Source organism: Mus pahari, chromosome X (genome assembly GCF_900095145.1).
Source record: "Mus pahari chromosome X, PAHARI_EIJ_v1.1, whole genome shotgun sequence".
Taxonomy (NCBI): domain Eukaryota; kingdom Metazoa; phylum Chordata; class Mammalia; order Rodentia; family Muridae; genus Mus; species Mus pahari.
This window is the reverse complement of record NC_034613.1, coordinates 9314713-9329283: the sequence shown is the minus strand read 5'-3', so window position 1 is coordinate 9329283 and position 14571 is coordinate 9314713. Positions and strand designations below refer to the sequence as shown.

The window sequence follows — 14571 nt, the reverse complement described above, 5'->3', positions numbered from 1 at the left end:
TCTTGATGATGCTTCTTGTGATGAGCTGTGTCACCTCTTTTTATGTTGTCTTCTGCAGGCAGTTCACTGACTTGTTGCATATGGTGATGCTTTTGAGCTTTGAAACTACATTCTAATATTCTCCCTTAAACTCCATTAGTAGTACCCTGTGCCTTTGTGGGGTACTGAACAAAGTCCCAGTTAATGGATTACTTGGCATTTCTAATTACACGTGTGCTCCATGAGGCAGGCCATGCTTGCCTGATTCACTACTTAATCCCATAGTGGCTAACCTAGCACACAGGTGTTGAGTATTGTTGAGTGATTTTAAGAAATCCAAGGTCATTTTGTGCTTCTGTTCTAAAAGGTTGATTGGGAGTGTCTATGCTAAGGCCTTGCCTGCATTATTTCACCATTACTGTGAACCCTGCAAAGTAAGTATTTTGAGTGGCTGGCTAGGAGTATTTTAATAACAAATGATTCCAAATTTTTGCTATAGACTTGTTAGGGTTCTCATTAGTGTGCTGTTTTGTGGATGTTTAAGCATCTCTCCCATTCTCTTTTCATCCTCAAACAGCATTCCCTTACCCCAGTATACACCCATGCCATACCACTCCATTCTTCCCCATTCCATTCATGAATTTCAGTGGCTCATGAGAAATATCTTATGCTCATTAATAGGAAAAGCTGTTTCACACAGAGGTGTGACTGTAAAAGGGTTTAATTCAGTAGGCAAAACGCTTATACATGACTTAAGGGAGGTCTAGAAGTATCCTTTATTCAAAGTTTTTGCATGAGGCCTCCAAAGCTACCTTCAGAAACTTGACTTCAGTTTAATCAATCACTTTGATTCACACACACACACACACACACACACACACACAGAGTTATCACTTGAGTCCTGCCTTATCTTTAGACAAAAAAAAAAAAGGCCTTCTCCAAGGGAACAAAAGCCCCATGTGAGAGGGAAAAAACTGTTGCTGTTACAAAGTGCCTTCCTTTGTTCTCATCCTCCTTTTGAGGAATCACCAGGTTCTTCTGTCTAGGGATTGTTTATGCATTCTTTCATGTACTGTGAACCGCATTAGTTTCAGACTTAACCTATTTCACATTGTTGTCCTGCCTACTAGAATTGTTTCAGTCAGCACAGATCAAAGACTGCCAAAAGGGTAGTTTCTATAGAATGATGAGAATTCTCTCCACCCCTGTCCCCACATGGTGTCTGGCACCGCTCTTGCCAGCCATGACATGGCTATGTGGATATGCCTATATGGGCAGGAAGTGTTGCTAGGGCTGTCACTAAAGAGGGGTATTGCTGTGTTTTCTGGTTTGTTGTTTGATCTTCTGTTACCCACTCCTGGTAATTTTACTCAACAATTACTGTTATTGTGTTTTCTTTCTCAGCAGACGAGAGGCATCCAAAAACAATTTGGCATTCAGGTGGTATAAACTGGATTTTTAAAAAAAGAATCAGGGACCAAAGGACAATTTAGTCATGTCAAGCAAATTTTTAGCAGCACCTTTAATTGGCCTGAAGTTATCAAAAGGAATTTTTACCTTTCAGAAGGACACATAACTCCTAGGTTATCTAGTCTTTACTTCTCTATAAGGTCTCATGCTTACTATTCACTTTTAACTGATTATTAAGGACAACTATTTGGGTCTTTTTAAATTTTTCAAATTTAATTTTATTTTTTATTTATTCACTTTATATCCCACTCACTTTCCCACTCCTGGTCACCCCCTCACACAATACTTTCCCCATCTCTCCTCCTCTGAGTGGGTGAGAGTCCCTCTGGGTATCCCCCCAACACTGGCACTTCAAGTCTCAGTGAGGCTAGGCGTTTCCTCTACCACCGAGGCCAGTTGTAAGCATATATTTTTCCCTTTGATTTTTGTTAGTAATGTGTAGGTAGGGTTCTCCTTTAAGTCATTTTCAGGGTTCCTTTAAACTTGTTTTTTCCTTTATAAAAAATAATGCAGAAATAAAGCCTTCTCTTTAATAGGGACATGTTCATAGAGATAGTGACACTATTAAAAGTTCAAGTCCACAATGGTTTAAACTTGACAAAGTCATTTTCTGTGCTCTGCAGAACTAGATTGTCTTGCAGAATTAAATGCCATCATGCATACCGGATCCCCAGCTGCCAGGAAGACAGGCTGATCCCAATTTCTCATTAGGACTTGAGAATTGCAGCTGTAGATTCTGATTTCGAATTGTTTCCGGACCTGTCTTGTCTGTAATCACACTCCCTTCCATAAAATATCTGATAGAAGGACTAAAACCTAGATCTTGCCTTGATGGGGGATGGAGGGAAGTTTAACAACCTTACCACCTTCCCATTCGAATGTACTGTTTTCAGTTGCAACTGCATTGCACACTGACTGTCCTCTGCACAGACCTACCTTCAGCATCCTCTAGCAAACTTTCAGCATCTTGGTCTATTCCTAGGAAATCCAAAAAGTGATGAGAAATAATGCTAGCAACAGAATGCATTAATCACATAATGTTGAAATGAAGAAAATCCCTAGAAGATATCAAGCACAGGACTGTCTTTCCACACATGGGTAAATTGAGGCAGAGAAACCAAATGATCTGCCCAAGACATTGTAAGGTAGTTAGGTGAGAAAACTTGTCAAAATCCACACCTGTGGCCCAGTCAGGCCTACTATAGTATTATAGCATTTGATCTGTCAACCTTCATTACATGAAGATCAAACCAAGTGTTAAGAATTCAGAGTATCATTATCAAGTGCTTTTTAAAAGTTCATCCTCTGTAGATTTCTGGCTATAAGAAGCCATTTGAAACTTTTGATAAACTATTAGCCAAATCAGAGAAGCCTATCTGAATGAACTGTGACATCACATTTTATTAAGAAGAACAAAACTCAGTACCACATAGACAGTATCTTACTTCAGTGGCAAATCATATACATATGCATATGCCCATATGTAGCTCTGTGGCCAACTTTATTTAGACATGGAACATTAGGTACCAAGTTTACAACCATCAAACAAAACATAGTTCACAGTCCTTCAGTAAAGTTTAATTTTCTTCAGTGTAATATGAGATCATATTTAACAGCTATGACAAAAAAGGTGTACTTTTAAAAACCAATTCTCATCCTAACTATGGAGAAAGGCCAACTGGCCTTCAGATCTATGAAGGGGATTGGCAATCTCTTGAAATGATTTTTGTTTCTCTGTTGCAAAGTAAAGAGCAATGTTAACTTTGTGGTAGACAGCCTCACGTATAGTGTTTCTCAATTCCCGTTCCATGTCTAAACACATCTGTACTGGAAATCATTTTAATATCCAAACTGTAGCTTAATAGGGTTGATATCATTAGGATAGATTAATTGGTTTTCTAAAAAGCAGAGGGTAAACTGCAAACTCAGGAGGTTTTCAATATTCAACAGTTTAATGTTAACAATCTGAATACTTTTAGACCTCTTGCCAATCCACTCATTTAAATAATTTCAAGATGAGTCAGAACTAAGTTAACACACACAACTGGAGCAGATTCGTGCTGAGAGTTCTCACTACAGTTTGATATGAATTGAGGCAACTCCTTATGGACTGGAGAATATCTAAGACATCACTGAATCTTTTAAGTTAGTTAAAATGCTTTTGAATTATAAGATAGAGCAAGGTAGGAAATCTAGACCTTTGCTCTTAGACTGGGCAAAACTTTAAAGGCTGTAAGTCCACACATCAGCATCTAGAGGCTTAAATTTACATTTAGGATAAAGCTAGCATAATAAACTTGGGTTGGCCAGTATATGCTGACATAATTCTTCTTAAATAAAAACTATACTTACATTTTTTTAAAAAAAGAAGTGCTTTGTGGTTGAAACCTTTGGAATTTTTTTTTTAATTGACAGGATTTCAGATGGGAAAGAAAAAAGACAGGCACTGTCCTGGACCCACAACTCTCCTAAATGAGAACCCAGTATGGATATATAAAGTCATTCGATTCAATATCTGTTATAAAACCTAATAATTAAAACAAGTCATGTTATCCCACAGAGCCCTAATTTCATTCTATATATGACTGTAACAACAAATAACAATAGAGAAAATTTCATATGTCCTTTGGCACTTGAGAGGAAATGGTATACTATCAACCAAGACAAATATTTAACCATTTTGAAGACACAGGTAGGCTTAGAAATCTAATTCTATGATCAGACAGCCATAGACCACATTAAAATAATGCCACATACCTTAAATCAGCACAGAATGTTACTGACAAGGATCAATACTTATCTAGATACAGTCCAGAAAAGAAAGTGCCTATTGTAGTGTGTGTCACATGGAACAAGTAATCAGTGAGGATACCTAGGGAACATTTTAGCCAATATTTTCCTCTGTACACCTTGGATGCTACACAAAACTCACAGTAAGTCAAATATTTTATTTCTGAAACCATTAGCTGTTTTTCATTAAAGGCAAAAGAAAAAAAGCAGAACCCAGAAATTATTCCTCATAAGCACTTCACTTTTTGAAATTAAGCACGCAACATTTTATTCTATCAACCAACACAAATTAGTCTAACAAACAGGATGAAACTCGTTCTTATGGAAATTAGCTAGGTGATTGTTTGGACCATTACCATTTTACAAAGACTGAAATTAAACTGATGAGGGTTAAATCAAGTGCACTTAAATTGCCCAAAACACAGGCTGTAATTCATCCTCACTTTCCTTTACATGCTCATCTTGCTAAGGATGATCAAGCAGGAGGCCTGTGGGTGAAAACTTCAGGATTGGGGCTGTTTAAACTTGTACAATACAAAGCCCAGAAGAGCCACAGAGGTGGAAAAACCAGTGATCTTGAGCAGACCAGGCACGGAAGGCAGGCTCCTCTCTAAGAAGGTGTGGGTAATTTCAAGGGCTGGAACATCCTAAATAGATGAATACAGATCATTAATAGAAATTCTTGCCATAGCTAAAAGAAACAAAGCCTATCTGTAGTAGTATGTATTTCTATCCCAAGACAGTTGCATCTATAGTAAAAGCAGAGGCTGAATGAAGGGCAGTGCATGTTTTATGTGCTGTAGTCGATCTGTAGATATGGAGTAACCAAACTTACCTTGGACTCAGGCTCTTGAACCCATATATCCTTCTTGGCAACTTTTCCTAGAGCACTCAAGACCTGAAAGAAAGTGATTACAGCATTATACTGTGACAGTATATACCGTTGACAGATTCAAAATCATATTAAACATTGGTGAACCCACAGGTGGGTAGCAAAGAAATGCTATCAGTATCAAGAAATAGATGCATGAATGGATAAAGAAAATTTGTTATTCATATACAATGGAACATTATTCAGTTTTAAATAAGAATGAAATCCTGTCAATGTGACAACATGGATGAGTTTAGAGGACAACACAACCATAAATGAAATCTGCCATGCCTAGAAAGACAAATAATACATGCTATCCATTATATGCAGAAGGCAAATAAGTGGATCCTATAAAAGTGGAGAAAACAACAGGGGGTACCAGAAGCTAAGAAATGTATCAGGGAATAAGGCTACTGGGACTGGATAATAAGTACCATATTATAATTCATTGGGAGGAATAAATTCTAACATTCTATAGCAATATAGGTTTACTAAATATAGGTTTACACAATTTACTATGTAATTCCAAAGAGCTAGAAGAAAGGATTTGAATATTTCAAAGAAATGATAGATGTCTGATATGAAGGAGATGATAATTATCTTGATTTGATCATTGTATACTACACACAGGCATCAAACTATTTGTATACTCCACATATGTGCACAATTGTGTCAATGAAATAGCCCAAACATCTAGTTTCTTTCTGTATATTCATATAAAGGTAAAATAAAGAATCAGAAAGATCAGATGACAAAAAATGTTTCTACAGGACTGGAGATAGCTCACTGGAATAACCCATACCTCTCATGCATGACACCTTCAGTTCAATTCCCAGTACTGCTGCCCATGATGAAATTACAACTGGAAAAGGAGCACACCTTAGTTTCCTTCCTTACCTCTCTAGCTGCTCGTTCTCCTGCTTCCACTGCACCTTCCATGTAGCCACTCCACTGTGTTGCTGTCTCTGTGCCTGCAAAGTAAATCCTGCCTACTGGCTGCCGAATCACCCTTTAAGGAAAAAAAGAGTTCACATAATTATATGGTAAGGTGCTGAGGGGAAACTATCCAATCAATTCCTACCTTCATTTACTCCACAAAAGGAAGGGAAACTAATCAAGCAGGAAATGTCAGTGTCTCATCCCAAAGTAAAATGCAGTTCTTTGTTTCCTGGACCCAAGCACAAGGATCTGAACCTGAGGGGAAGCAGACTAAGTTTATTCATCACTAAAGAGGACACTGACCTATTTTCAGCCAGCTAGTTAGCCTGTGAGAACATGAATTCAACTCCTTAGTAACATCTCACAGTTATATTCCCTATTTGTAGCCCATTTTATTTATTATATTGCCTTCTATTCAAGATAATACACATCCACAGATTTGGGCCATGAAGCATTTTTAGGACATCAAAAGAGATTGTAATGGCAAGGGGGAAGATACAGACACTGTCATTTCTGGCAGAAGAGAGACCCCAGGAAGTCTATGAAGTAAGTAGTCTTGAAATAATATAATGTGTAAATTTCTCTGAACATTTATGGGGACTAGCTAAGGGTGAGCAAATAGGTTCTTTCTATAAGAAAATTTGATATACAAGTCCAAAGAAGGGATTGAGTCAATGGGTAACATGGGTAACTCTACCTTAATGTTCTTGGTGTTATCTTTGTCACTCCTGTGGCTCCCCTAAACTGTACATCCCAGCCCAAAGCCTTCATCTCAACCCACTGGCATTCCTTTTTCCAATTCAAGAATCTTGTGCCTCATTTCCCCATTGATTCTATTCTATTTATATCATCTAGACCTGGACTGAGACTTCAGAACTAGATTTGGGCCACAAATAGGGAATATAACTGTGAGATGTTACTAAGGAGTTGAATCCATGTTCTCACAGGCTAACTAGCTGGTTTGAGATGTTACCAAGAAGTTGAATTCATGTTCTCACAGGCTAACTAGCTGGCTAAAAATAGGTCAGCATCCTCTTTAGTGATGAATAAATCAAACAATAGATGTTTGATTCTGTTAAAGAAGAAAAAGGTAAACAACAAGCTCTTGAAAGTACAGGTAAACAAGTGCTGCTTCTTTCTCTATGGACAGATGTAACCTGATGCTTACATTCTAGATTTGGTCCTCTAGAAATTTCATGAAGGTGTGATGTGACCAGATAATATTTGCTGAAGAAGTCACTTTTCCCCCCACCCCTCAGTAGTAACTATATCCATATGGGGAGAATAATGAAGGAATTGTGAATGCCTGGTAGAATGCTATCATTTTAGGCTTCTTTCTGTGTTCTATCTCTTGAAACTGAGCAAGTGGGATACTATATCCTATGCCTGTAAGACAAAGTAGTAATGTGTGTGAAACAAGGTGTTTCTAAGTAGAGGAAGACTCCCAGGCCATGTAGATCTCAGCTCCTTGTACCTCAGCTGTAAACACTGAGAATTCTTCCCTCTGAAGAGAAATATCTGATGCTCCTCTGTTGACAAAACATATGTACTGGACACATGCAGACAGTGTCCTTCTGTGTATACTAGTACTAGAGAATAGAGTAGTCCTGTGAGACTAAATGTTGAGGAAAGCTCAAAGGCTTCCCAGTAGACAATGTAGTTGTCCTCATGTCACAAGTGCTGCTGACAACTGCAATCTTACCTAGTACACTGATACCACTCTTTGTGTTGACATCCATTTTCCTGGGGACATCTCCCCAGTTACAGGCTGACTATTTTTCTGGGGTTTACAATAAACAACACTGTCAATTTGCATGGTTCTTATTGAATGTAAATTGTCTGAATGTGTGCCAGCCCTGGATGAGTTGGTGGAGTGATTAGGTAGTACCTTCCGTACTGGGTCAGGATACCAGGAGGGAAGTAGGCTGTGTAGCAGCCCCCGGAATACTGCTCCTCACACCAGTTCTTCTCTTCATAATGGACTGGCTGTAGTTCAATGGGGAGGAAATTCCAAAAGAAAATAAAAATGGAACTGTTACCTGCTAACAGTGAAGGCTAGTATATATTTTATTAGTAAAAAGTTTATATTTAAAGCATAAAGTGGGGATAGAACTCAGTGATATGCATGTGCCAGGCCCTGAGTGTAAGCCCCAGTAAAATGAAAATAAATAAGAAATGAAGAAAGGAAGGGAAAAGAGGGAGGAATAAGAGGGAAGTAAGAGGGAAGAAGCCAGTCTGGAGATGAAGCTGTGTGGTACAGCACTTTGCTAGCATGCCCAGTGCCCACAAGATTGATCCCCGATATTGCATGAAAAACAAAGTACATTGTACATTAAAGACACTGATTTTTTTCAGCCTCTTTCTTAAGGGAATCAAGAAATATCCTAATAATTGGGAGAGAGGATACTCTCATTTGTACAGATTCTAAAGATTAGAGCTAGGTCTTTAGGAAACCCTTCTGACAATTAGTTTCTGGAAAGGTTTTCCCCAAGACACTGGAGTGTGTAAGACAATGGACTATTTTCCAGTTTACACAGGTATTGCACAAGGGTAGGGTTGGGGGGAACAAGAATAAGAGAAGCACAAAGCATATTTTCAGAATACCTTCCTTAAACTGGAAAAGTACATAATAAAAATATCCCTTAAAGGAAACAATTAAGATAAAAGTGGTTGCTGGTGAACATGAGAGTTTTCCAAGACTTCCCTACCACATTCTAAATGTTTATTATTTGCACAGTTCAAACAATAATCCACAGAAAATGTCCTCAGCTATTGGGTGGGCTTTACAGAAACATTTGTTCTCACTGCTTTCAGAAACAGTGTAAAAACCCTGGGAGTACCAAATGAGACATGAATTGAGAGTCTCCTTGTGGGAAAATGAACTAGTATGCCTATGGCCTGGGCAAAGATTAAGTCTGGTGTGTCAAATATATATCATGGTGTCTTCGCCAATGCATGATGACATACCTGGGGTTTTGTTTTATAGCAATCACTTGATAATGTCAAAAGCACAGTATCTCTGTTCTGCAGACCAATCTCAGTGATACATGACATAATGATTGTGGCTCCAAGTCTCTCACCACAGTTGAATGACTATTATCTAGTGAGCACTTACAAATCCCAAAGTAATGCCATATCATAAGTTCCATGTACCGAACACTAGTTTTTAATGCCTTTGGATTGCTGAAAGTAACCCTCTAAATAAGCACACCCCTTTCTATTCTCTGCTTAAGACTTCCACAAAACCAGAGTTTGTTTTAATTTACCAATTTAAGACAACAGAACAAAGCCTGTTAAAGACTGAGAGTTCTTACATGTAAAGCTTCTTGAGATCCCAGAACTTTGGCATACAGCTCACAGATTTTCCTCTTCCTAGAGAGAAGAATAAAAATATGTTAGCAAAGTTATAATTGATGGACATAAAATAAAGGCATTCCATTCTTCTTTAAAGAAAAATGAAATTTAATGGCATTCTATAACTATAAGACAATAGTTGATTTCTGGACTCACCTTATATGGTTTAGTGGATTTCTGTATGCTGATTAATATCATATGCCTCAATTTGGTAATTTGATGAGGGACCAACAGATTTTCTTTTAAAATAGACAAGGTCTCACTATTTATAGCCTGGAACTGCTATGCAGATGAGAGTGGTTTCAAAATTATAATTTCCCTCCCTCATCCTCCTGAGCACTGGGATTATTATATTTTACCATGCCTGGATAACTTCTTCTTGAAAGAAGATACAGGTTAAACTCACAAATATTCCTAGTGAAAAATTTAAATTACCCATATTCTAAATTAATGGGCCTATCTCAATTATTGAATATATACTATTTACATTCACTCTTTTTTGGTTTTTCTGTAGATTAAATATGTGAAAATGGCTCTGAAATATTTGTTAAAGGCTAATGAGCAATCGATACAATTTCTATGAAAATGAGTTAAAAGATGTAATTCAAATCCATAAAACAAGCATTAAGACCAGATGAGACAAATGGTTAAAAGTATACACATGTGAGTGTAGGTGCAATAATCAAGCTTAGTAGTAATAAAAGATAAAAATATATAAGTTTATATCACCAGTTTCACTAGAAAATATTTTTAAAACGTAAGTCCACTTTCTCTAAATAGTGTAAAAGAAATTGTAAGCTTATCACTCTTGCTATTGTCATGCATACACTATTGCTATAACTGTTAGAACTATCACATAAGTACAAAATATTAAGTCAAGAAGAGGTGAGATTATCAATGTTATCTATTGCTATGGAAGGCTTTAAAGAAGAAAACTGTCACTCATGAACGATGTCACATAATGTAAAGTGGACATGTTAATTCTAGGACAGTTAGAAAATGCATGATTAAAAGCTCTAACATACAGGAAGGAGTCTCAGGACTACTGCTTACTTGTTTTCTCTGTCTAATCTAAAGTCTCCACTGAAAAGACGAAGCCAAAGCTCAGTGAGCTGCAGATTCCTTCACTACCACTCATTCAAGTAATGGGAAGGTAAACTTTTACTATTCTGAGCATTTTGTCTATAGTTGATGTTCAATATGTGTTGAGTCAAACTTTATGCTCAGTCAGTATTTTCTTTTCTGTGCCACAAAAAGATGGCAGATTATTGCATTACAAAAGATTCTGAGTGGTAATTCAGTCATTTGTAGTCAATTAAGAGTATTGCCAAGACAAGTAAGAATATTTCTGAAGTGGCTGGTTCTGTGTCAACTTGATCCAAGCTAGAATAATCAGAGAGGAAAGATCCTCAGTTGATGAAATGCCTCCATGAGATCCAGCTGTAAGATATTTACTCAATTAGTGATCAGTTGGGGAAGAACCCAGACCATGGTGGGTGATGTCACTCTTGGGCTGGTGGTCCAGGGTTCTCTAAGAGAGCAAGCTGAGCAAGCAATGAGGAACAAGCCATGGGGAGCAAGCCAGTAAGCCACACTCTCCATGGCCTCTGCATCAGTGCCTGCCTCCAGAGTCCTACCCTACTTGAGTTACTTCCTTTGATGATCAGTGTTATGGAGTGTATGTATGCCAAATAAACCCTTTTCTCCCTAGTTGCTTTTTGGTTATAGTGTCTCATCATAGCAATAAATACTCTAAGATAAATGCCAATCGGTATCCTAAAATGCTTAATATATTTAACTGATTTTCTGGACATATAATAAAATCTTTACTAAATTAGAGCTAAACTTAAAAATTAACCTTCACTGTAGTTTCACTTTTAATCATAAATAATAAAAACATAATAAAATATGTGATTTACTGCATTTCATATTATTAAATGAGTCAAAGACAAATTTTCAAAAGTAAGCCAGAAAACTATCTTTCCATTCCCTTTCTGTTACTAAAATTAAAACATTTAGAAGATATATAGAAGGCAATAATGTTATATTAAAAACTTAAAAACTTTTTTGAATGAGTGACAGGGATTGAACACTGCACTTTACACATGCAAAACATGTGCTTTGCCACTGAGTTACACTCTCGACTCCGAGCGATGCATTTAGATTACTTTGGTTCAAAAATTAAAGGAATATATTTAAAATTATAGCCAAAAGGAGTACCATGCAAATCATCATGTATAGTTATAACATATAAATCTCTCTATTCATCATAATCACCTGAGCAGGTGTTCAAAAGTATAAATTCTCAGTCTCTACTTCAGACCTATTGAATCATATTCTATAAGCCTCAAGAAAATAGACTTTCTAAATATCTTTTGTGAGATTTAGACAAAGTCAGTTTTGAAAACCACTGGTCTTTTCACTGGTATTTCCAGTAAAGGCTTTGTCTTATAAGAACTTTTAGAGTTCAGTCAGTGTGTGGAATCATAATCAAATGTCCACCTCCAGTCTGCTATTTATTTTATTATTAATAGAAAGGAAAGGCAGAAAATCCAAAAGAAAATGTCAGGCTTAGTGTGGTATAATGAAAAAAGAAAAGAAGGATGTGTTATCTGCTACTCTTGACTTTGTCACATGTCAGCGGCTATGATTTGAATGGTAAGGTACTTGCTATACAGTCCTGATGACTTGAATTCAATTCCTGAAACCCATTTAAAGGTAGAAAAAAACTGATAACACAGAATTGTTCGCCATTTTCCATTCGTGTGTTATGGTGTACATGAGCCTACATACATACACACACACACACACACACATATAGACACACACATATATGTACACACCAAGTTTTTTTCCTTATTAGAACGTTATCACCACAGTGATCTTTTAGTGAAGTAAGTATTCAGAGGCAGAAGTGTGGGGTGTTTAAGAAAAGTGATTAAGCCCCAGGGTTCTATATAACTAAGCATTCTAGGAAAACCCTACCTCTTAACCACATAAAATAAACACAAATACATAAAATTAAATTAATGTATGTACATACACATTGACTTGACCAAGAAGACTATCACAAAATACTTTTAAAAAAATGGTTTTTAAGGATAAGAATATTTGTAAAATATTGTGCTTTGCCTGATGCTATTCTACTATTATTGGTGCAACAAACAGAATATATAGGCAACCATTATTGATTTTCAGGTATAAATTGTTTACCTTACGTCTTTATGTAGTTTAGCAAATCGTTCAGCTTTCCGGGCAAGTATGAAGCTGGAGAAGAAAGCCACATTTGAATGGTCAGTTATAGTTATGCTACATAAATGTACATTACCACCTAATCAGCATTAATGAACTCTCCCTGTCCTCCCCTTTTTCCTAGGACAAATGTTATCCTATCTTTGGCTCTCTCTGCTTTCAAAACTCTGTAACCTGTGAGCTCCTAAGTAACAGATAACCAACCTCTTGACCAATACTTTGCTTCTAAAAATTAACACCATATTTGGTATTATAGAAAATTAAATGTTGTTCATATTAAGACTGTATTAGATGACTATCCGAGCAATGACACTCAATAAAAGCTGGATAACTATTAATACATGCCTATGATAGATACCATGGTACTTCTCTCACTCCCTAACAAATGCACTTTAGAACCAGTAATTGGTACACTATCTCACAAATAAAACCTTCTCTGGGCAATTATACTCAGTGGCAGATACATCCCTCTGTCAATACCCTGCCTCTCCTATGAGGCAATTGACAGTCAGTGATTAAGGTGCCCATTCCCTTCTCTCAGTTTGACTGTGAAGGACCATTCCATCTTCCAGACATCCATGGGCTGGCTGAGTGCTGACATACAAGTCTCCAAATGGTTCCTCCCACAAAGGCAGTAATTCCCAAACTTCACTCTTGTGCTCTTATCTCTATCTCTAACTCAGCTTTCTTGGGAACTAATTAAATACTGTCCTCCAATAAAGTAACTCAGCTCCCTGTAGTCAAATAGATTCTGTTTATTGTGTCAATAATACTAACTGCACTTACACTTTAAAGAATTGAATTATGAGATTTAATTGCAATCCTTACTTATACTATTAATAGCAACAGAAATCTTACAAAAATTCAAGGAATGGGTATGGACATAAGCACTTGATTAGTTTTAGACAGAAAGCTCTAGATTTATTCTCCACTCCTAATCCAAATGAACTAAAATGTGATGAAACTACTTCCTCTTCAGAGAGATTAAATAGACAGATCAAGGCTGAAAGGGGGAATTTCTTTTTCTCCTCAGCCATGAATTAAAGTGTTCCTCAATTATCACCAGAAACTCCTTTAGGACTGCTATTAGAGAATGTTCTGAGAAGCAAAGATACAAAGTATGTTAACACAGGTAGTTGCATATTATTTAAGGGATCAGCAGGAGGGGTGTTAGAGGACAGAAGGAGAGGTACTGGAGGATGGAGATGAACAATGGAAGAAGAAAATTTGCAAAAATGAAGTATTGATGAAGTTCCACAATAAAATCCATCATTTGTGTCTTAATATTTAAAATTGAATAAATTAAAAACTGAAATTTGAACTATTTAACCTTATGGGATAAAAATCACAATTTTGCTTGAGTTATCACTTTCAATGATGCTTCAAAATTCATTGTTTTGGTTAAATTTTAGCTTTATGCAATGATCTATAAGTTCATACTTCCATAATATTTTTAAAAAATTATCCAGAGCTGATAAAAATTAAATCATTAGTCAGATGATTTTGTATGGTTTTGACTTCAAATTTCTGTCAAATCTCAAGTTAGGAATGCAACTGTAGACAAATACTGTTTAATTTTATTTAGCCATTTACTGAGGAAATCAAACATGCTGGGGTTATGTTGCAAGTATTTAATAGATCTAATGTATGGTTTCTAAAAGGCAATGGTTATTATAAACACAGTGCTGGTTAATTATCACCTCTGGTTTTGAGGCTCTTGGAGTCAAATGCAAAGAACAAAGTGGAGGTGATATATCTTCAAGGGTTTCATTATCAAGAACAAAGCCCAAAGTCCGATGTAGTGGTAAATATCTGCACTCCTAGCATTTAGGTGATGGAAGCAACAGGATCAGGAGTTAAAAGCTAGTCTCATCTATATAGCACAATGAACTCCAGTCTAGCTACATGAGAATCTG

The 14571-nt window shown here is 36.7% G+C and overlaps 1 protein-coding gene across 1 annotated transcript in view; it reads right to left on the bottom strand.

The window, feature by feature from the left end:
- Positions 1-2868: 2868 nt before the first annotated feature.
- The window catches only part of Maoa (monoamine oxidase A), a 58699-nt gene continuing 46996 nt past the window's right edge, over positions 2869-14571 (bottom strand). Inside the window, exons 10-15 of the mRNA XM_021187695.2 lie at positions 12617-12670; positions 9364-9421; positions 7938-8035; positions 6008-6119; positions 5075-5137; positions 2869-4886 (exon numbers count right to left, since the gene is read on the bottom strand). Of these exons, the coding sequence (XP_021043354.1) occupies positions 4743-4886; positions 5075-5137; positions 6008-6119; positions 7938-8035; positions 9364-9421; positions 12617-12670 (529 nt within the window). The 3' untranslated portion in view covers positions 2869-4742. The remainder of the gene's footprint in view (positions 4887-5074; positions 5138-6007; positions 6120-7937; positions 8036-9363; positions 9422-12616; positions 12671-14571) is intronic.